Raw genomic sequence first — 22,415 nt, forward strand, 5'->3', positions numbered from 1 at the left:
TTCTCTTGTCTATTAAGTTGATACATCAGTTTTGTAATTTATAATATTGGTTCATTCAAATAAAAAAGAAACAAATTATTATTTTTTTAAATTTTAAAAATAAAAGAAATTAACTAAAAAAAGAAACCATTATGAATTTATAGGTTTAAAACAAAACAAATATCAAATTATTTTAGGAAAAAAAAAGATACATATGATAATTTAGACATTGAAAGAAAGCAAAAAAAATTACCCAAATGAATCTTGAAGTGATACAAAGGAATTCTTATTCTGAGATGAACTGATTCGTTTGACCATGACCTTCAGACACTTTTCCAGAAGTGACTTGTTGCTTTCACTTTGGAACCCACTCCATGAAAACAAACAGTGAATGCACTGAATCAGCAAATGGAAGCAGTCGGCCATATTGACAGACTTGGCTGACCACCTGTTCGGTGCATCAAGCAGGCCATCATTGTTTGAGATTTGAGTCTTGAAGAACGTGTACGTCTCCTCAAGGTGATCACACAAGCAAGGAAGCAGCTTGGCCATTTCTTCTGCAATCTCTTTGGGGGTGTGTTGATCCAGCATGGCAAATCCCACATTTTTAGCAGAGCTTCTATGCAGGAAAGATCGGCGCTTGGTTGCCGTGGCAATCAACGAGTGATTCAGCTTTAGGGACAGATCTTCCAACAAAAAAACAAGCTCAGGCAAACCTATCTGAAGTTCTTCTGTAGTTTTTGTGTTCATTTCAGAATCTAGAGCGGCCCTTGTGATGACTCCAGCTTGGAGTATGGCAAACACTTTGAAGTTAAGCTCGCGGAAAAAAGGTCGATACGCGGACATATCTATTGACTTTTTTGTTTTAGCAAGCAGAGTTGTGTCCTGCGACTTGTCCAAAATGTCTGTGAATGTTGTGTCGTTAGCATTACTAACGTCCTCAGTGGGACACTTTTTACCCTTTTTGGTATTCTTTCTCCCTTTTTTCTTAGAGCCTGCTGTAGAGGTGCTTGGGGCTGCAGTTGAAGGGACCACAACGGGTGAGGCAACTTCGTCAAATATAGCCAGGGGTGGCTGGAAGTTGTTATGGTGAGACAAACAAGTTTCAAGCTGCAGAACCAGTTCAGTGACGTGCTTCAAGCGCATTATGACCTAGATAGACAATGATTTTTTTGTTAGCTATAGTTAAAACTACGACACAGTATTTAAGTCACTTATGTAAAAGAGTCGTGAGATATGAACTAGTTTCTTCTTTTTCGTTAAGAAAACTGCATTTTTCTCTACACTTTATCCAGAGATTTAGTACATCAATTGATATTATAAATTGTTGTAACTGACCTATGACACTAGTCGGTGTAGCTCTGTGTGTGATTAACCAACACAAGTGACACAGGCCAGTGTACTTAAAAAAAAAGACTGATGTAAACACATCCAAGTAGATCAACAGTGATATGGTTATCTGACTATGGACTATTGAGAAGGCCTTGGGTCAAGTCAGTCAACACAGTAAAGGACCAGCAGAGTTAAGACCGAGATTCAAGTAAAAAGTTGTGTTATAATCAGACCTTTGACTACTGCTATTGTAAAGTATTAGATTGTTTATTTTTCTTTATTGATTACACTCATTTTAATGTCTCGTTACTCGGAGCCTAAGTTGTCAGGTTCTTGGTTTAGCCATATTGTTCTGTCAAGGGTTTATAAAGAATTGTAACATGATAAATGGGCTAATTTTGGCATAAGCAATTAAATAGTATAGAAAAGGATAAGGATAAAGAAAAGAAACTGAGTGGATAATGTAGACATTTCCTTTTTGAATGCCTCAAATGGAAAAAACTATAAACAAAAGCTTTAGGATAGGCAGCATTTATAAAGTAAATGAAATCATAGAAGTTTTTGCATTCGTCAGGATTTAAAAAAAAAAAAAAAGCTGCCTTGGATATCCGAAAATTGAGTTAAAAAACAAGCCCAACCCAGTGCTGATGATATATACTTCTGGATCACTTTTCACAAAGAGAACATGATTAGCCATTTAGAACTTTGAATCACAGTGAAGTATGTTGAGGTGAACATTAACAGGATGCTGTGTGCTCAAACAATGGGAGTGATGCCTTAATGTCAAATTACTGAAGACAAAATGTCATATGATTTAAGCAATGCAGAAATACAATCTTGTTCTTTAATCAACTAAAGGATACCCTTTCAAATTATGTTAATTAGAGACACACCTGGAAATGCTAGGCTCCAGGCTCAGCCCCCAGCTTGCCTTAACTGGCGAATAGAACACTGTGCAGCAAACGGCTTCCAAAAGAGAACCAGCTGGTGGTCTCTTACAAAGGCTGCTTGATACAGATTTAGAATAAAAGGAAAGCTATTGCTGAAGACAGACCTAGACAGCAATTAGAGAACTTAAATAGACAACAGTTTTGTCTGTCTTGGATCTGACAAAATAAGTAGATACAACTAAGACTCCTGTAATGACTCTATATTCGTTGGATGTAAAGAATCTGGGACTTTTTTCTTCTTCATCTTTGGTCCTCATTTTACTTGTTGGATTGTTAAGATCAGTAGTCCTATATCTGAAATGAACTGCGCAGTGGTTTCCATAGCAGGCATTTCGTATATTTTTTGTTGTATAGGAGGGTTTTGGGGCCTGAGTCTTGTGCGGGCCTCTTGATATAGTATGCAGCTTTGAAGGACATGGTCAGCCTGGTGATGCTCATCAAGGGCAGGTTTATCTCGTACTGACTTTAAAGCTTCCGGAACATATGTTGTCTAATTCTGTTGTGTCCGGTTCTGAGTCGAAAAATTATGCGTTGGTCATGTCGAGGTAGCTTATAATAGGCGTCCTTTTTCTTATAATTGGGATGTGAGCTGGTCCAATTCTCATTTATTCTACACTCTATAGAATTGGGACTAATCTGGGATTTTTTTTTGTGACGTGACGATATATTAAAAACTTAGTACAGAAATAGCTAGACAAAGATTAAGAAAAAAAAGACCTATGGCAGTATTGCTTAGGAAAAGAAATTGTTTTCTGGTCTATCAATGTTGGACAGTGCCCTTGTAATAAATAGTTTTGTTGATTTCTGGCTTATTGTATCATCATCTACTTAAAATAACATTCTTCTTCTTCTTCTAGCCAGCTTTATTGCTGCTGAGCTGTGAGCTCTTTTGCAGACTGTGCCAAGGAAAAAAAGTGTGCCGTTTTCTTCTAAAATAACATATCTTATCATCCCAGAGAAACTGGAACCGTGAAACCTGACCAGAGAATCTTTAGGAACTGTACCATTCATTGATAGCAGCACCAGAAGAAATTGGCCTGCTTTGCCTTTGTTTGTGTGGACCCTATGGTGAAGTGGCATAAACCACTAGGCTATCTACTTGAGAGGACTTCATTGATACCATCTTTAAATCCTGATGAAAGAGAAATCCTTCATGATGTGACTTGAGCTGAGTCCCTAAAGGCAACACTAAAACATTTTCTCCTATACTCCTCAACAACATCTTCACATCAGATTGGACCAAGGAACTGAGCATGATATAATGAGACAAAAGAGGTGATAAACAAAAGCAATAGATATTAATAATAACAATATTGCTATAACTCCAGTAGCGCAGCGATAGGGTTAATGTGTGTGTGACCTACTGACACAAGTGACTCAGGCAAAACACACAGGTCATGGCTGTCAATGGACAATACTGTTAGTACAGGCAAATATGACCAATGTTATGGTCATGTGATCAAAAGCCTTCGTGGACCAGAGACAGTGTGTAAGCAAGGAATTCAGTCCAGGACAGCAAGGCAGTAAGGACGGTGCGGTACGATCTGAGTACTTGAGAATGTAGCTGTAAGAGTCCAGAGAGACTAAAAGAGTTTAAGTAGGCAGTTCTGTTAAGTACAAGAAAGCATTTGAAGTTGGTGTAGCCAATTGTGTTGTATTGGCTATTGATGTATGTAGTTTATTAAACCACACCACATTGTTACTTGGAAATCTTGTTGTCAAGTTCTTGTGTTAGATGTGTTGAGCAGTGTTAACAGATGGCCTGATAGAGAAAATTGTAACAATAGGATAAAATGTTTTATATCTTAATCTTACTTTGGCTTTCATTTCAGGGTTGGACATTGGGGCAAAGCTGTTGATCACTTCCCTGAACCAGTTGATGCAATAGAAGATGGCAGAGCAGACAATGTCTTTCTCCTTTGCAGACATGGTCTTCACCTCCTCACAGACCTCTGGCTTCACCATCAGCACTGGGCAGCCTAGCAGTGCATCAATGTTATCCAGGTTATTGTCTGACGTCTTTAACTCACAAACAGTCACCAGATGAAACAGAGGGGACAGGCACAGCAGACTTTTACTGGAACTGTGGGAACCAAATAATGAGATGGAAAAACATAACAACATTACACGTTCGACAACATTTAAAATGTTTTGCATAGTTCCGATGTTCCTTCAGAGCTGAAGATAATTTACTTAGTAGTCTAAACCTCCCGCAGGACGACAGAGGATGGCAGCAGGCAGGGTATGAATCTGGAACCACCGAGAAGTCGGAACGAGAGTCCAGAGCGCATACCGCACGACCAGGCAGCCATTTATTTGTTTATTTAGGAGCCATATAAAATCATTTACAGATTTACAAATTTATAATCATCTTATAAACAATGCGTTCTAATAAATTGACAAATAGTTTTGTCAAAACTTAGGGTTAGTATATTATTATACTGTAAAGTGTGACATAATTGTATGACATAATGACATACAAAAGGATGTGTTGCTATAAGCTTTGAGAATGAAGAGTGTGTTCAATTAAACTGATCAGACACTAACAAATAAAAAATCAAGTACTCTGAAAGGATATGCTGGTAAAAAAACAAACACCTTAGTCATCTACTAACAAAAGCACCTACTGACAGCAAAATCTAAACAAAAGAGATTTAATAAATAAAGACTTTCAATGACTCCAGTACAAAAAAATAAAAATAAATAAGAGACAAATTTAAATTAAACTGCAAGCATTTGCACCATCAAATCAGGTGTGTTTATCATTCAAATAAAAAAAACAACAGCAACAAAAATAGTGTTTGCTCATAGCGATTAAAAAACAATAAGAGTTGTAATTACTTATTTCTCTTCAGCCTCTCATCGTCAAGTTGTTGTTCCAGTAGTGGTACCAGATTGAGAACCACTGTACTTTCAGCCTCATTGTTCAGACCGTACATAACATCCACGGGAACAGAGGTTCTAGACGTCAACTCAGCATCTTCCTCTGTGTCTGCGATGTAGTTTTCTTCAAACACTGACAGGAAAAGGACAAATTGGTCAACGCATTAGAATTGTATTATTCTTTGATTTCACTCTTTCAGTGCGGCATTACTCTCAGCGAGTAACTTGGTTTATAATATTTATTTCACTTTCTTTTTTATGTCAAACTTTTTATTTATTTCTTTTTTTTTTTATTTACCGGATGAGCGAGTGATTGTTCTTTGTTTTGATAGTAAATTCGATGCCGTACCAACACGTTTAAAAAAAAATAGACAACATTATGTTAATGGTTCCTCTTTTTAGTTTATTTCCCAGGACCCAAAAAAATGTAAATAATACAATTTCTTAGTGCATTTGTTCATATTTTATGAAATTTGAAGTTAGTAAATGTTTTTAGTATTGTGGATATTTAATATTTATGGATTAAATGGTTAATTAAAAGGTTAAATCTTTCAGAATATAAATTTTTAAATAAATTTTGAAAATATTTTCTTTTTCTGTACTCAGTTAAAAATTAATGAAAAGTATTTTTGTTTGAATAATTTATTTGATTTACTTTTGTAGCCCATCCATTTTCCTTTACTATAAAATCGAATATGTTTAAAGATTATTGAATAAAATATAAAAGTTATAGTTGTTTTAGTAACTCTACCCCCCTTGAAAATTTGTGTTCGTTCCGGAAAACTCCATTTTTTCGATCAAAATAATTAGCACTGAAAGAGTTAATGAAATCAGTGTTGAAAACGAAAATGGAGGTAAAAATAAAAAATTGACATTTAGTTTAGATCTTGGTTAAGGTTTTTAATAAAATAATCAATTTAAAAACACTAGGTTTTATTTAGATCTATATAAAAAAAATCACATCAAAATACACTTTCATTATTTGTTTATTACTGTACCCAAGATTTCGAGGAGTTTTCCAGGAGAAAAATATTTGTTTTATGGAGCAGAAAAAAAATGAAGTCTAGTCAGTCTAGTCAAGTAGAATAGAACTAGATTTACTGCTTGTTTGGTAGATCTAGAATCTAATTAATTTATTTGTAAAGTTTAAGTCTAGCTTGAATCCTAAATTAGTAAAGAGAGTAAAGTAAGTCTCTGGTCTAATTAGAATCTAAGACTAGCACTAGACTCTAGAGTAGTTTTAGTGACTCATAGACATAAGCAAGATCTAAAGTCAAAGTCTTTATTACTTTATTCTAAATCATAAATGTATACTCATATAATGTCTATAGATTTTAATTGATCTAGATCTATAGTTTACATATAGTATTATAGTTACTTATGGCCAGTTTACATATAGTATTATAGTCACTTATGGCCGTATATATATAATTATCAGACTGCTCTGTTAAAACTCTGATAACATATTTATATAAGATGTACAAGAAGACTGCCTATAATGATAATAAAATAATGACTATACTATTCTATATTAGTATCTAGATCTAGACTAGATCCAAGTTAAGTCTAGTGACAGTCTAGTCTTAATTTCAAGATATGGATCTAGATATACATGAAATAGATCTAGATGTAGCGTTTCCATTATAATTCTATATTTAAATACCTCTTTAAATATCTAGATCTAAAATCTATGTAAATTTGCCCTATTGTTACATTTTTATTCACTGAAAGCTGACAAGCTGCGTTATTTTTTTCTTTTCACACCTAGTGCTGGCGTTTTTCATATTGAATAACATCCCGAAATGAAAGTTTTTATCTGTTAAATATTCAGGAGATTTTTTATGAAATTCAGGAGATTTTAAAAATTTCCTGAGATTTCCTAGACTTTTTTGTGTGTGTATATTTTGCAACGTCAGGAGATTTCCAGGAAATCCTGAAAAATCAGGAAGCTGCTGGAACCCTGTTAGTTATTGAGATTTCAACATAACTTAGGGAATGACCACACAAAAACTACTGCAACTTCTCTGCATAGGGAAGCATAAAGGGCCATTTTAAATGTGTACATTTTGCCTATTTTGCTTAACAGACTTGACATACTGAAGAAGTAGTCAAAGCACAGACAAGTTCATAGAAAGGTTAGGAGGCATGGTGGCTGAGTGGTAAAGTGCTTGGCTAACAAACAAGGGATCCCAGGTTCAAATCTCATTGAAGACTGGGATTTTTAATTTCGGGATCTTTGGGCACCTCTGAGTCCACCCAGCTCTAATGGGTACCTGACATTAGTTGGAGAAAAATAAAGGTGGTTGGTCGTTATGCTGGCCACATAACACCCTAGTTAACCGTGGGCCACAGAAACAGATGACCTTTAAATCATCTGCCCTATAGATCACAAGGGAAAGAGAAAGTTTAATAAGTCATTGCAAGATATAACTACATGTGCTCTTTAAATAAGTTGAACCCAGCAATAGGATAAATAAAACATAAGCTAAGTAAAAAGTCTGATCTACAATTCTGAAACCACCACTAACCTTGTGTCATGTTGTTAGCTACCCACAGCATCACTTTGTTGTAGACTTTCTCTGTAGCCATGACAGCTGCCAGGCCGTCCAAGAACAGGGCCCGAGTTTCTGGATCTTTGTTGCTGTTGTTCTGGACCAGCTCCAGCAACTGTACGACCTGTGTTTAGTAAGGTCATGACATCAGACTACATTCAATGGGCACGCGATCTCATGCTAAGATACTAAAACAAACGCTACTAAATTCAAGCTGAACTTTTGAAAAAAAAAACAGTGAGAATCTCTTTAGCGAAGAAAGTTAATATGCTCTGATGGATATTTTAAACTTTTAATCTACGATGAATAATTTAGAAAAAAATTTTCATACCGAACTAAAGCATCAGTATAATGTTTTTGAAATGTTTACTCTTGGGCCCGTCTTGACAATTTATTTTTATCATAATGATTCTCTTACTTTATAAAATGCAAAAATATTTTCCATTTATTTTCTAAATAGAAATATCAATAACATTAGACAGCTGTATATGCCAGCTATTAAATTCAATGTTAAATCTACAAGGTGCGCAGATTAAAAAAGAGTGTTCACTCAAGACAAACCTCACTGTATTCATTATCTCCCATAGCACCCCCTGCACTTTCAGCACTGAATGCAAGTGCATGAATGATGGACAAGGCTCCCATTACACCCATTCGTTTATATCTGAAACACAAGTTCAACATTAAATATGAAGCAAATGAGCAAGTCACTGAAATATAATTTGCCTTGCACACATCTTCAGCAAAATCCTAATTTTAAAAAAAAGCTAGAATAGAACAGCAATTTTTAAAAGTTTCTAATAGTTTTTACACTATAAATAGTTTTAGACTAGATCATACTCAATGTATGGAAAATGTATTTATCTTCTAGAAAAAGTCTTTATCTCAAAGCAACAAAAAGCTCCTTGAGTATTTGGCTGGTTTTGGTAATGATGTGAAACAATGCACTCGTTGTTTTTTAATCTTCTGAATAGAAGACATTGCCATTAGTATTATTATTATTATTATTATGCACTAAAACTGTCAAGTCTGTTTAATAATTTTGTGTAATAATTGAAAATGTTGAAAGAAATATAAGATGTAAATGGTTCCTGCGCCCCAACCCTCTTCGGAATACTCTTTTCACTGCTAATCCACAACACGTTTGACAAATCAAACGAAGGCATCTAACTCCATTTCAGATTGGATGGCAAACTTCTGAATATTGCCAGACTGAGGGCCAAAACTAAAACCAGAACTACCCTCGTAAGAGATATGCTATTCCTGGATGATGCAACAGTAGTGGCACACAAACAAGAGGAGCTTCAGTCACTAAGGTCCTGCTTCTCTCAGGCCTGTAAAGAGTATGGCCTAACCATTAGCAAGAAGAAAACAAACGTTCTGGGACCACCTGCTACAGCACCACCCTCCATTCTCATAGACGATAACATGTTGGATGATGTAAATGATTTCTTTTACCTAACCTTAGATCAACAATTCAAGATGACCTGTCTCTTGAAGATGAGAAAAAAAAAAACAATAGGGAAGGCAGCTGCAACCTTTACTAGACTCAGACCAAGAGGTTTGGGAAGATCAGAATCTCACTACAGCGACCAAAATGGCATGCGTTCTGTGCATGCTACTGTGCAGCAGTGAGTCGTGGACTACCTATGCAAAGCAAGAGAGGAAACTAAACTCATTCCACTTGCGCTGCCTCTGAAGAATCTTGAAATCACAAGGCAAGAGATAGTGTGCAATACTGAGAGCTTTGCACAAATGGATCTTCCCAGCATCTTTACAGTCCTCAGACAACACAGTCTGGAGGACAATCTCATCCTGAAAGTCATTCTTATGGACTACTCGCGTCTGGCTCAAGAAAAACTAGATGCCCCATTATCCGTTACGTGGATGTAATAAAACGGGACCTCAAAACAGTGAACATTGATACTGACCATTGGGAAGACAGCCCTAGACTGCACTAAATGGAGAGAGAGAGATGGTGACCAAGAAAGCTATGGACAGCGAAAAAACATGGGCCTCAGCTCTGGAGAAAAGCGTGCCATAGGAAAAATGGATGGCTCCTCTACCACCATAGAGAAAGCCAACTTAACCTGCGATATATATGGATGGAAGTGTCTCTCCAAAACAAAGTTCCAGTCACATGAAAAAGTTCTATGAGATGACCCTTAGTCGTTATGATTGAAGGAGGCTATAATTATCAGACTGCTCTGACAAAACTCTGACAATCTATTTATATAGATCTAAGCTGTAAAAGAAAACTGCAGCTTTTCCCAAAAGCAATAAATCAATGTAAGATCTAGTTTACAATACATTCAAGCTACTTTAGTAGTAAAGTAGGAAGTACATAAGATATCACACATACTTGGGATTGATGCTAGTCAGCTGTTTACATATAATAATGTGAAGGTCATCCTGTAGCAAAAAAAAAAAAAGAATAAAAATTTTTTGGTAACCAAATTTATTCAAAAATGTGAATGAGATCTGAAACTATTATTGTGATTGCATTTTTCTTTCTCATGGTATAAATTAAATTAGTATGTTAATGTTGAAGCTTTTATTCTATATAAATGTTATTTTCAATAAATGGGAACACCAACCTGCAGATAACTGCCATCCTGTGAAGATGTGAATGCCAGTTTTGCTAGCATGAGGTATAATTTTTTAATCTGCACTACAGACAGGTTATTGTGGTCCAAGTAGTCAAGCACACGCTGCACAGAAGTAAAATCTATTCAAACATGTTCACTTGAAAGACTATAGTACTTTTTTTTTTTACTAAAGAACTCACTACTAACTCATTTTAGACAACTTGTGGTGAGATTTAATCAAACTGACAAACTACATCAAACTATGAAATTGAGATCTTTTGGGCTGGGAGATTTATGGAGGATTGATTTTAACTTTATTTCAGGCAAAAGATTGAATTGACACAAAGAATCTTCCTCCTATTCTTTAACTCTTTCTCTCCTAACTGATGATACCAACGTTGATTCCATCAAAACATGTTAAATAATAACGGAGAGAAAGAGTTAAGACTGATTCATTCCTTAAGAAACTGGTATGCAAAGTAGAGATGAGTGGACAGAAAAATATAGAAGTGCAGATCTTAGAGAGGAAGTGGAGATGGATTGGTCACACCCTTAGAAAAGATACCAGCAACAGAGCTAGGCAGGCCATAGAGTGGAACCCCCAGGGAACAAGACGCAGAGGAAGACCAAAAAGAACATGGCGACGCAGTGTACTTGAAGAAGCAGAGAAGACCGGGAAGAGCTGGGACACCATCAAAAAGCTAGCAAGAGACCGTGGAGAGTGGCGTGTTTATGTCGAGGCCCTATGTTCCACGAGGAACTCAAAGGAATGATGATGATGATGATGATGCAAAGTAGAAAAGATTTTATATGTTTTTATTTAAGTAAAAACTCAGTAATGTATCTGAATTCCAAAAGACTATGTGTCACTTTGCCTTTGTCTCCTACTATGATGTTAGATGAGCTCAAACTTGAAAACATTGTGTTGAATTAGGTGGCCACCTCATGAACCAAGTACACTAGAGACCAAAAACATACTTTACACAAATTCATTCAAACAGCTTTAGTAGCAATATAATAAATCAAAGAGGAATGTTTACCTTCAGGAATGTAGCAAATCGCGCCATCTCCGGTAGCTGGTCTTGAATTAATTCAGCTAAAATATCCAAAGATGCCTCAATTTCCCCAGCAAAGCCACTTCCAATATGACTAATTAAATTCTTGACAACTTCCTGGTTAAATAAATAACATTTTTCCATATAAAACTATACAACCATAATTATTCAAATTTACATATTAAAACCTTTTAGTGTAATGGAAATGAGCATTTAAGAGTCCAATGCTATTTACTTTCCAAAACTGAATGAAATACTAGAATGAAAAAAATGTCTACATTCCCAGTGTAAAACTTGGTCTACAGCAGGTCTCAAACCCAAGACATTTAGTCCTTAACAGACACATTGCAAGCAATTATTTATAACTAAATTAAAAATTTCATCCTAAGAGTATTTAGATTAGGATAGCTACATGGGTGTGTGCTATGTACTCTGGACTGTTGTCTGGATGATCCCAACCCCTGCCATCCTGTATGAGTTTTGGGCAGGGACGTAATCATCTTCAATTCTGAATGTTTATCCAAAACATATGAAAACAAAACAAACTATAATTGGCAACTGGAAGGTAGCTATCTGTAAAAATGTAAACGTTTTATTTGAGAATTTGAGCTCAGTACCACTAAAGTATAAGTCATAAAACAAGTTGATACCACTACCTGTTTACAATATGAATCAAAGAAGGAGAATGCCAGTTTGTACATACAACAGCCAATAAAACAAATCGAAGGCTCGGGTGACCTCTGGAAAACACTGGCTAGTGACATGATAGAGGGGAAATATTCTCTCAACACCTGGGGGAAGAAATAAAAATACAAACAAATGACTAATAGAAACTATTTTTACTTTTAAGGAATAGGCATTATGCAAGTTCTTTCAAGCAAAATAAACAGCTTTCAACAAATGATTACAATTAAAATGTAACGTAGTATGCAATTATCTTCTTCTTTGAAATTATGAATTAGTACTTATGAAAATAGTAACTTATTGTATAACAGAGAACTACAGCTATGTACCTCAGTATGGTGACTAAAAGCCTTCTCTAATCCGACTTGAGTGATGTTGCCAGACCTGATTCTGTTGCGAAACAAACTCTCTACTGACTTCCTGTCTTTATTATTTTTCAACCAGGACAGAATGAGCAGTATGAACAAATCAAGAGGCTTAGTATCCTTGGCAGCATCTAAAACCTGAAGAAAAAATAAGCAATATAGAAATCCAGCGTACTAATCACTACAAACAAAAAATAATAGTATATGAAACATTTAAAACTACAAAGTATCAATATTTTTATCTAAACATGAAAGACACATTTTTAATCAGAAAAAAGATAAGTGATTTCACTTTGTGGGCCAGTTTATAAATAGCTTGGCTTTTATTAAAAGTACTTAATCTTATATTCTTATAATTTACTGATGTTTTTTCTTAATGAACAATGAAAAAAAGACTAACCCTATCAGGTCTTTCTTGTTCTTCTATATTGTTTTTCAGGTTTTTCAATCTATAGGGCAGATGATGTAAATTTCATCTGTTTCTATGGCCAACTAATGTCACATACCCATTTGGGGGGACTCAGGGGTATCCTAACAACCCCAAAATTCAAAACATCCTTCACCACAGAGACTCAAGCCCATGACCCCTCAGCACTTTATCCTGCATGTCAGTGCCATTTTCCATAGTTGGCCTTTTGTGCATGACTTGAAACAGTAGGGCCCAGGAAGTCCACATTCCAGGGTGATAAGAATGTTGCTAGCGTAAATATTCCCTTAGTTTCTGTTAGTCTTCAGAGAATGCGTTTCAGCTTTTGGAGAAGACCTTTGTTGTTCTAGAGTATTGTGCCGCTGTTTGCCCCTTGTTGAAGAGTAGGGATTTAAAATAATTTTAAGTAGGCATGATTTGTTGGTATGAGGCATCGTCGCTGAAGTTTTTTTTAAAGGGCATCACAAGATCTCTGCTCTACTCTATGTAGGGGGCAGGTCTCAGGCTAGTGTAGAGCCATGTCATGGTTATCTAGATGTTTATGTAGCATATTTCACTTTTACATGCAACTTGTAACTGTGTTAATTGTGCGTTGATCAGTTATTTGAAGCCAAAAATTAGTTACTTTTTGTTGCAGTCATTTGTTGCTGCATTAGCCTGCCAAGGTGGGCAACCTAATTAATTTGACTTATTCCCTTGTTAAACCTGTACAACCACCATGACAGCCACCAAGTCTTCAAATGAACAATACTTATCCTCTAAATTAATTTCCCTAAAAGAGAAAATAATCATATTGGCTAAAAATTTAATTATAGTTACTTTGATCCAAGCCTCAGTGATAAATCTCTTAAATTGAATCTTATCTTTCAATGCTTCAATGGTCAATTTCACCCCTGTTTTAATCCTAAAAAAAAAAAATTAAGAAGAGATTACTTTCTGTTCAAAAGCAAAATGGTGTCCATTAAACATATATGTAATATATATATTATATATATATATATATACAATTGTTTCGTAACTATGTAATGACTTCTAAAGCTTTACCTGGCTAACTTTTCACTGGATAGTTTAGATGAGGTGGTAAAGTCAATACTAGATCTGATTTCATTCACTACCTAAGGATGAAAATGAAATCAACAATGAATGGCAGCACAGAGATTGCAACCCTGATCCCTGTACAGCACAGTGCATTGCAGATTGTTAAACTAGCAATGCTTATCTAAAATTTGAACATCATATAACAAAAAAAAAAAAAAAAACAGTTTAAATAGTTGCCTACAAAAATTATACATATTTTTAAAACCAATTTCATGTAGCATATTTTTGGTATTATAATCTCTTTTGTGAACATCTGAGGGAGGAGAATGGCGGAGAATATCGGAAAGAAGGTTTCTGTGTTGCCCTTAGGTGCTTAGCAAAACATAGCTCAAGTGTGGATTCAAAGTCCTAGTCCAACCCTCTTGATAAGTAGTCAAGCTATTAATGCCACTCAGACACATATCTTAGTTCAATACCAAATTTAAACATCATGAAATGCAGAATAATAAACTCTACATCATATACAAAAGCACTGAAAGAAGGGACAATGTCAAAGAAAAAGCTGACATTAGATGGTTAGACTTTTCAGATGCCACATACAAAGCCCATTATACCACAACCACAAATAGCTACCTCCGCTGCATCTTGAGCTGTGACAGACTCCAATAAGAACTTGATGACAACAGGTAGATCAGGAATACTAAAAGACTTTAGAATGTCTAACACAGACGTGCGAATCTTAAAAAAAAAAAAAAAAAAGGAAAATTACCTTTATATCTTAAGCAAATTTGTAACATAATGCTCGTCTAAAACATCAAAGAAATAAAACATTTCAATTAAAAAAAAATATTTAAGTCCAATTGATAGCGTTACCTCAGCCACAAGGTCTGGCATTATGTTCAAATATGTCAAAGCTTCAATAACAGGACATGTCAAGTCTTTATTACCCAGCAGCTCATCTCTGGACATAGAACAAAAAAAAAATCAGCACGCTTTAGCCAAATAAATGGATAATTTTATTTAGATAACTTACTCATATGAACTCTCCTAAATGTTTTACCTCAATTTCCTGGCTACTTGTTCATGCTGGGAGTCATCAACAATGTCTGGGATGCAAGCCATTATTTCTTTCTGCACATCCAAGGAGCAGACACTTAAAATGTCCAGAAGTTTCTGAGACAAAGTCTGAGAACAGAAAATACACACTAGTTTTGGTCTCTAGCTTCATTGACTCAATTCTTACACACTGTCAAGCAATAAGAAACACTAGATTAAGTAGTTCATAATTCTAACTAATATATTGATATTCTACATATGTATATGTTGTGTTGTGGTAAAGCGCCAGGTTTCTGAACTGATTGTTCCCGGGTTCAAATCCTGGGATTTTGAAATTTCAGGATCTTAAGGGCGCCTCTAAGTCTACCCAGCTCTGACATTAGTTGCAGAAAAGTAAAGGCGGAAGGTCATTGTGCTTGCTATACATGACACCCTTGTTAACCCTGGGCGACTGTTTAGTTACAACTTATGGACACTAATAAATAGTACTATGACACCCTTGTTAACTCTGGGCCACTGTTTAGTTACAACTTATGGACTTTAATAAATAGTACTGAGTGTAACCTACAAAGTAAACGAATTTTAAACTTATTCTTCTAGAGCCTTTTATCTTTCTCTGTACTAAGTTTACCAGAAAATGAAATTTGTTCAAAGAAAATCATCTTAATATCACTGACGTTATTCAGTTTTGAATAAAAAAATAAGCCTGTAAACTTGCGCTAAGAAACAATGTCTACCTGTCCATCAACTATGCGATCCAAGAATCTATACTGGCTAAGTAATAATCTTGGAACATAGACTTTTTGACCATTATCAAAAATGTAGCTGCAAAGAAAAAAAAATTATTTCCACTCTTTTAGAATTAGTGTTATGCATGCAATCAATAAATATGTCTAATTTGTAATTGTAGTTGTATGCTTGCATAACAATCAATAGATAAGTGTAATTTGTAGGTGTTTGCAACTTACTCATCATGATCTCCCATAAACTCTGGCAATTTATCCAGCAGAAGTGACATCAATGTGGACTGTTTATAGACATTTTAAGCAATTACTAAACACAGCAAACATTAATCTTCTGTCCCAAAGTCGAGACTTATATATAGTGGCTTAAAGAAAAATGTGTGTTAATTTCATTAAAAGTTGAATTCCATTAGCCATGATTTAGCGGCCAGTTAAATAATGATGTAAAAGATAGTGTTGCTACAATCTAAGAGAACCCAAGTAAGAGATTGAGAAGTAGCATTCCTGAATCCTATTGTCACAGATTACATTATAGAATTGTTTGTACATTTCACTTTTAAAAGAAAATATAAGCCCTCGACATGAGCCTCGGGATTTAACCCTCAAATTTAGACACGTCAGGATTTACCCAAGGGACGTGATTATGAAGTCTGAAATCTATTGGTTGATTTGAAATAAAACAAAGACATTTTTTGAAAAGAGTTAGCGCCAGAGAATTGGCGGGGAGTAAGAAAGTAACGCCAGTCGATAAAATAATGTCCTTGTAGACAGTCACGTTTCTAAGAGCTCTGTTTGAAAAGCCTTTGTAATATGTTTCATGCTCATTGATTTGTAATTTTGTACATAAGCTGTACTTACGTTATATTTAAATAAAGTTCCAGAGTTTTGTTTTATCAAAGAATCGTCAATTGTAATTCTAGATCGTCATTTTTGTTAACTATTGAATTCAAGTAAAATCCCCGGCATCACATCGTGACATCATACCATCAGCGCATGTTGTGATATATTTGGCACTCTCCGACTAATAAAAGTTTATGGACAACTTTTAACGAAATTTATTCAAGATCTAGATCTGGGACCAATTTCTAAACTCTTCAAAGGAACTTCATTCTTATTTAACGGAGGACAGAATTTCTGTGTTTAACAGGTCAGTTGGTTATCGATAATTCTTTTATAAAGATTTTCGTTAGAGTTACATCTAACTCACGAAATCCATTATTATATGTAATTGGCAAAAGGAATAAGACCAATATACATAATAACTGGCAATATAAAAAGACCAGTAAAGCAAATAACTGGCAATATAAAAGACCAATAAATCAAATAACTGGCATTATAAAAAAGACCAGTAAATCAAATAACTGGCATTATAAAGAAGACCAGTAAATAATCATTTGTGCAGCACAAAGTAAACAGAAGACCAGATTTAACCAACTGTTAAACCAGTAAAAAGTACATCGGCTCAATAGATCTATATATCAATCATACGACTCCAGTAACTACAAGTCTACTGTCAAGAATTTATTAGCAAATTGAGGCTTCAAGAACTTTGTCACTAGATCTATATTATTATTATATCTGAGATAAAGCCAAAATCCAGATATTGAACATTTTGCTCCAATACAAGAAACTAACAAAAAAATTAAATATGGCTTCCAGTTATAGAACACAACGATTCTTCAAATTGGTAGAATTAGCCAAAGAAAAGCAAATCCCAAAGTCAGACCAGTGGCAGTGGGCAGAGAGACAAGAAGAAAAAGAATATCAAGAGCAAGAATCTGAAAAACAAAGGCAAGAATCTGAAAAACAAAGGCAAGAATCTGAAAAACGCATGCAATTAGAAGAAAAAAAATTACAAGACGCCGAAAAACAAAGGCAACATGAAAAAGAAAAAATGGAATTCGAAAGGCAAAATAAAGAAAATAAAGAAAGCATTCCAATTCAAGGTCACTCAAGTATGTTTGACAAATACAGATTAATGAACAAAATATCGGCTTTCAACGAAAACATTGACAATATGGACTTGTATCTCATAAGATTTGAAGAAATAGCTACAACATCCGGTCTACCTGAAGCACATTGGTCGAGCTCACTCCTCACCCTTTTGACTGGCAAAGCTGTCAACATTTGCTCACAACTGTCCATCAATGAACGCAGCACTTACTCTGATATCAAGGAAGCTCTACTGCGCCAATACGGAGCAACTTCAGCCAACTATAGAAAGAAATTCTATAATGAAAGGCCACAGCAAAATGATGATCCTCAAATTTTTGTAGCTAATATGTCAATGTGGTTTGATAGATGGGTATCCATGGCAAAAATAGAAGAAAGTTACCAAGCTCTTCGTCAACATATTATTATCGACAACAATACCCATGCTCACTCAGAAGATATTCAGTCCTACATTATAGAGAGAAATCCTACTGATATCCAGACATTAACCAAGATCATCAGACAATATAGAGCAGCCTATCCAAACAAGTCAGTCAAACCATCTGTTGAAGAAAATTTTGTCTGCTTTGCTCAAGACAAAAATGCAAGATATAAGTCAGATGACAAAGTCAAATGCAACAAATGTCATAAACTAGGGCATTTCACATCTCAATGCCGCAGCAGAACCACAGAATGTTCATTTTGCCATAAAAAGGGTCACCAAACTCATGAATGTTGGAAAAAACAGGCAGTCTCCAAAAATCAAAATTTTGATAGACCCATATCACCAACTCAAAGATACAGCAATAGAGAGCAATACAATCTCAACAAAGCACCTGGAAACAATAAACCAGATAACAACAAACCTCGCTACAGAAGTCATTCACAGGACTCCAGACCACAATATATGCCAAACAGAAGCTCATATAACAGAAGCTATTACAATGAGCACTCAACTATGACAGTCATTGCAAAGTCCAATGGTCTCAAATTTTATCCAGGCTTTGTAGGAGACAAGAAGGTGGAAGTTCTTCGTGACACCGGAAGCACGTCCACATTAGTACATGAACGCTTCGTACACACAAACCGTTTCACAGGCAACCACGTCCAAGCCACTGCATTCAACGGAACTGTCAGCAAGTTACCTGAAGCCATCATTTATGTTACCACACCATTCTTCAGTGGTCAAACAAAAGCATTAGTAACACCCAATCTACCAGTGGACCTAATCATTGGAAACAGAGGGAGTTAAAGAATGCACTCCTCAAGAACTTACTGAATGGACAAATGCCATAGAGCAAGGTCAAAAATGTTTGGCAGTAATGACAAGATCCATGTCCAGACAACAAGAACATTTGGCACCTGAACAAGTTAGCCAAAATAATCACATGGCTACCTCAGTTACTCAAGTTATGCAGAATGCAACAGAACCAGTTACTAGTCCAGTAGCCAGCAACAATCAAGAACATTCAACATGGACACCCCCAGTTACATCAAGCCCATCCCTACCGGTCATCAGTCCACCTCCAATTCCCGAATGTCCATTGTTGAACTTTGAAGAACAAGACGACATGCCCAGAGTCTCTAGCAATGATACAAGAACTCTAACTGGTCAAACTGAAGTCCATCAAGACAAGTCTCAAGAACCAGAAGCAGATACTTATATTCAATCAACTTTGGCTATACCAGAAAAAAGAAAAACTATGCAACTTGACTCTAACACTCATACAAGTATTCCTCATTTGAAAGAATGTGAGTCAACTCAAGAAGCCATTACAACCAAGAACATTGAAAGTCAAAGAATATTACATGAACACATGAAATCAAGATATTTTGCTCAAGGAGATCAAGTCAATTTACTGTTACCAGATTGGAGTAACAAGCTATTCTACAAATGGCAAGGTCCATTTACCATCACCAGAAAGATTTCCAACCTGCTTTATGAAATCAATGTCAACAAGTTTACCAGAGTATTTCATGTTCATATGTTTGAACATTACCATGAAACAGATAATGAAGACATCAAAGCAGCAACTATTCCTGAGGAAGAAACATCATCAACACCCATTCCTGAGATAGATGTTTCATTACCAACATCAAATAACATTGACATTCCCAAGGTCATCACTCTGAATGACATAGCACTACAGAAAGTGAAGGACACTAAAGTGTTTCCAGACCATGCAGATTTCTTTACCGGTGTTTCTGAAACATTTCCAGTACTGCAATTTAAAAGCGACTCAGAGAGCAACAACAGTGGCAACACCAAGTTTCATCCTCCTTCTACTCAAGGAGCAACTTTTCTTCAGAAAAGAACAAACGAACTTCTTCAACATTGCTGTATTGACCGATTGAACTCAGACATGTTCAGTCATTGCTCTATTGAACATTCTAATGCAAAGCATTCTGCTACCATTGTTCTACAGCGTCAAAGTTCATCAACCAGAAAATTGAGTTTTGGTTTCGGACAGTTCTTATTTTCACCAAAATCAAACGCGGTTCAATCAGACATTATCTGTGAGATCATTATGACATGGAGACAACAGCTTCATAAACAGAAAGACCTTTTCTTCAAGTTTAGAACACGCACATGCACATCCATGTCGGCAATTCAGAAAGGTTCCGAACTTTACATTTCTACTCTACATATGTACTATAGCATATTTAGAGCCACTTGATCCATTATCATTCATACTCGTCAAGGAAGAACAGTATTCAGTTGTACTTAATCAATTAATTTGTCTACTCATTTTTTCCACAGGAGTTCTATATCAGATGTTGTATTTATTTCAGCACCAAGCAACCCACTGAGGAAAGTCACTCATTCAAGATACTTTGTTTATTATGTTTCAGCATCTTTGCATATGACATGCATCAGACATTTTAATTTTTAAATCATGAGCATTTTATTTCAGGTATTTTATTTCAGGTCGAATATTATTGCATATATCCTATTATAATAGTACAGATACATGACAGACAATTGGAATTTTTCATTGCTTCACACATGTTGAGATTTATATCACATGGAGTATTATTATTCAGAAGATTGATCACATTGAGTATTATTTTCTCAGAAGATTGTCATGTACTATCACAATTATTTTTTCTATGTCAATTTTTCATATGCAATATATTTTTCCATGTACACATTTTCACATTAGTACTAACCAAATGAGTTATAATGTCATATTTTAATATTATCATGAAGCACCATGAAGAGAGGTAACCTATTCAATTCAAGATTTAGTTTATCCAAGTATTATGCTTTGTATAACTTTTGATATTGTTCATGACAAGCATTGTCTCATTTTCATAACCACTTGAATAGTGAAACAGGTGTCCAAAGTCATCAATAATTTTATCCACTGCATTTACATTTTTTTTTTTTTTATCTCCAAGTTGACTTTATTTTGGCATATGTTACCTTAACCATTTTTCTATAATTTCATGTATGGTATTTTGTGTATATTTAAATAATTTTAATACATATGAGCATTTCCATTACCATACAAATGCTAAATGGAGGGGGGGGGGGGTAATATGTCACAGATTACATTATAGAATTGTTTGTACATTTCACTTTTAAAAGAAAATATAAGCCCTCGACATGAGCCTCGGGATTTAACCCTCAAATTTAGACACGTCAGGATTTACCCAAGGGACGTGATTATGAAGTCTGAAATCTATTGGTTGATTTGAAATAAAACAAAGACATTTTTTGAAAAGAGTTAGCGCCAGAGAATTGGCGGGGAGTAAGAAAGTAACGCCAGTCAATAAAATAATGTCCTTGTAGACAGTCACGTTTCTAAGAGCTCTGTTTGAAAAGCCTTTGTAATATGTTTCATGCTCATTGATTTGTAATTTTGTACATAAGCTGTACGTACGTTATATTTAAATAAAGTTCCAGAGTTTTGTTTTATCAAAGAATCGTCAATTGTAATTCTAGATCGTCATTTTTGTTAACTATTGAATTCAAGTAAAATCCCCGGCATCACAACACGTCATACCATCTGAATGTTGTGACACCTATTATGACAAAAATGATGAAAACTTGATCATTCCTTGTTAACACATTTTTTGTACATAATGCTCTAGGAAATAATAAAAGAGAACTTATTGCAGTTCTTTAAAAAGAAACCAAACATTTTGAAACATTCTCCAATTACTCTATTTTGAAATCTGAATTATATATATAAAAACAAAATATGCTCTAGACAAAAATAAGAAGCTATTTGAATAGTCTTACAATCAGAAAATATCTCTTTACCTGTATTACATCCACACCAAGAAATATTCTAACTACCGAGTCTGTCTGTGAGCTGCAAGTTAAAAAGTAAGATAAACAGTGAAGGTGAAATGAAATTTCAAAATAGATAAACATTCTTAATCTTATCTATTAGAAAAAGAATTTTTTTTAAAGCTATTTTCTATAAGCTTTGTAAATTACACATAAAATCAAGAACCAACCACAAAAATTATCAAATTACTAATGACATATCCATCTTTGAACATCAAGTTAAAATTATTTTTCTTTTTAAAAAGATTTCTAATTATTCAAAAACTATTATATCATCACTGGTTATAGATTGATAAACTTAGAAATAAAATTCATTAATAAATTAAAATTTTTAAGGTTAAGACTTTTGTTTTGCTCTAGAAACTAGGTCATTAAAATATTTGTAAGTATTATGTAAGTTACCTTTTGCCATCTAAAGTTAAAACACATGACATTAAACTCTTGTGAAATCTGCCGGAGAAAAAGAAAAACTGTTTAAAGAATAGCAGTACAATTTATTTTATTCTACTTTCAATGAAAAGGTGCAATAAA

General features: G+C 34.8%; 1 protein-coding gene across 3 annotated transcripts in view; it reads right to left on the bottom strand.

The window, feature by feature from the left end:
• LOC106071975 (Fanconi anemia group D2 protein-like) overlaps positions 1 to 22,415 on the bottom strand; it is a 35,240-nt gene that overhangs the window by 7,348 nt on the left and 5,477 nt on the right. For all 3 annotated transcript variants that reach the window (XM_056027276.1, XM_056027277.1, XM_056027278.1), the window contains exons 6-24: positions 22,287 to 22,334; positions 21,855 to 21,906; positions 15,878 to 15,936; positions 15,647 to 15,734; positions 14,914 to 15,038; positions 14,727 to 14,814; positions 14,487 to 14,591; positions 13,860 to 13,930; positions 13,635 to 13,719; positions 12,353 to 12,526; positions 11,996 to 12,130; positions 11,325 to 11,456; positions 10,294 to 10,407; positions 10,059 to 10,108; positions 8,258 to 8,360; positions 7,673 to 7,820; positions 5,103 to 5,277; positions 4,077 to 4,344; positions 233 to 1,131 (exon numbers count right to left, since the gene is read on the bottom strand). In XM_056027276.1, the coding sequence (XP_055883251.1) occupies positions 233 to 1,131; positions 4,077 to 4,344; positions 5,103 to 5,277; positions 7,673 to 7,820; positions 8,258 to 8,360; positions 10,059 to 10,108; positions 10,294 to 10,407; positions 11,325 to 11,456; positions 11,996 to 12,130; positions 12,353 to 12,526; positions 13,635 to 13,719; positions 13,860 to 13,930; positions 14,487 to 14,591; positions 14,727 to 14,814; positions 14,914 to 15,038; positions 15,647 to 15,734; positions 15,878 to 15,936; positions 21,855 to 21,906; positions 22,287 to 22,334 (2,919 nt within the window). The remainder of the gene's footprint in view (positions 1 to 232; positions 1,132 to 4,076; positions 4,345 to 5,102; positions 5,278 to 7,672; positions 7,821 to 8,257; positions 8,361 to 10,058; positions 10,109 to 10,293; positions 10,408 to 11,324; positions 11,457 to 11,995; positions 12,131 to 12,352; positions 12,527 to 13,634; positions 13,720 to 13,859; positions 13,931 to 14,486; positions 14,592 to 14,726; positions 14,815 to 14,913; positions 15,039 to 15,646; positions 15,735 to 15,877; positions 15,937 to 21,854; positions 21,907 to 22,286; positions 22,335 to 22,415) is intronic.

The sequence above is a fragment of the Biomphalaria glabrata genome, chromosome 4 (assembly GCF_947242115.1).
Source record: "Biomphalaria glabrata chromosome 4, xgBioGlab47.1, whole genome shotgun sequence".
Lineage (NCBI taxonomy): Eukaryota > Metazoa > Mollusca > Gastropoda > Planorbidae > Biomphalaria > Biomphalaria glabrata.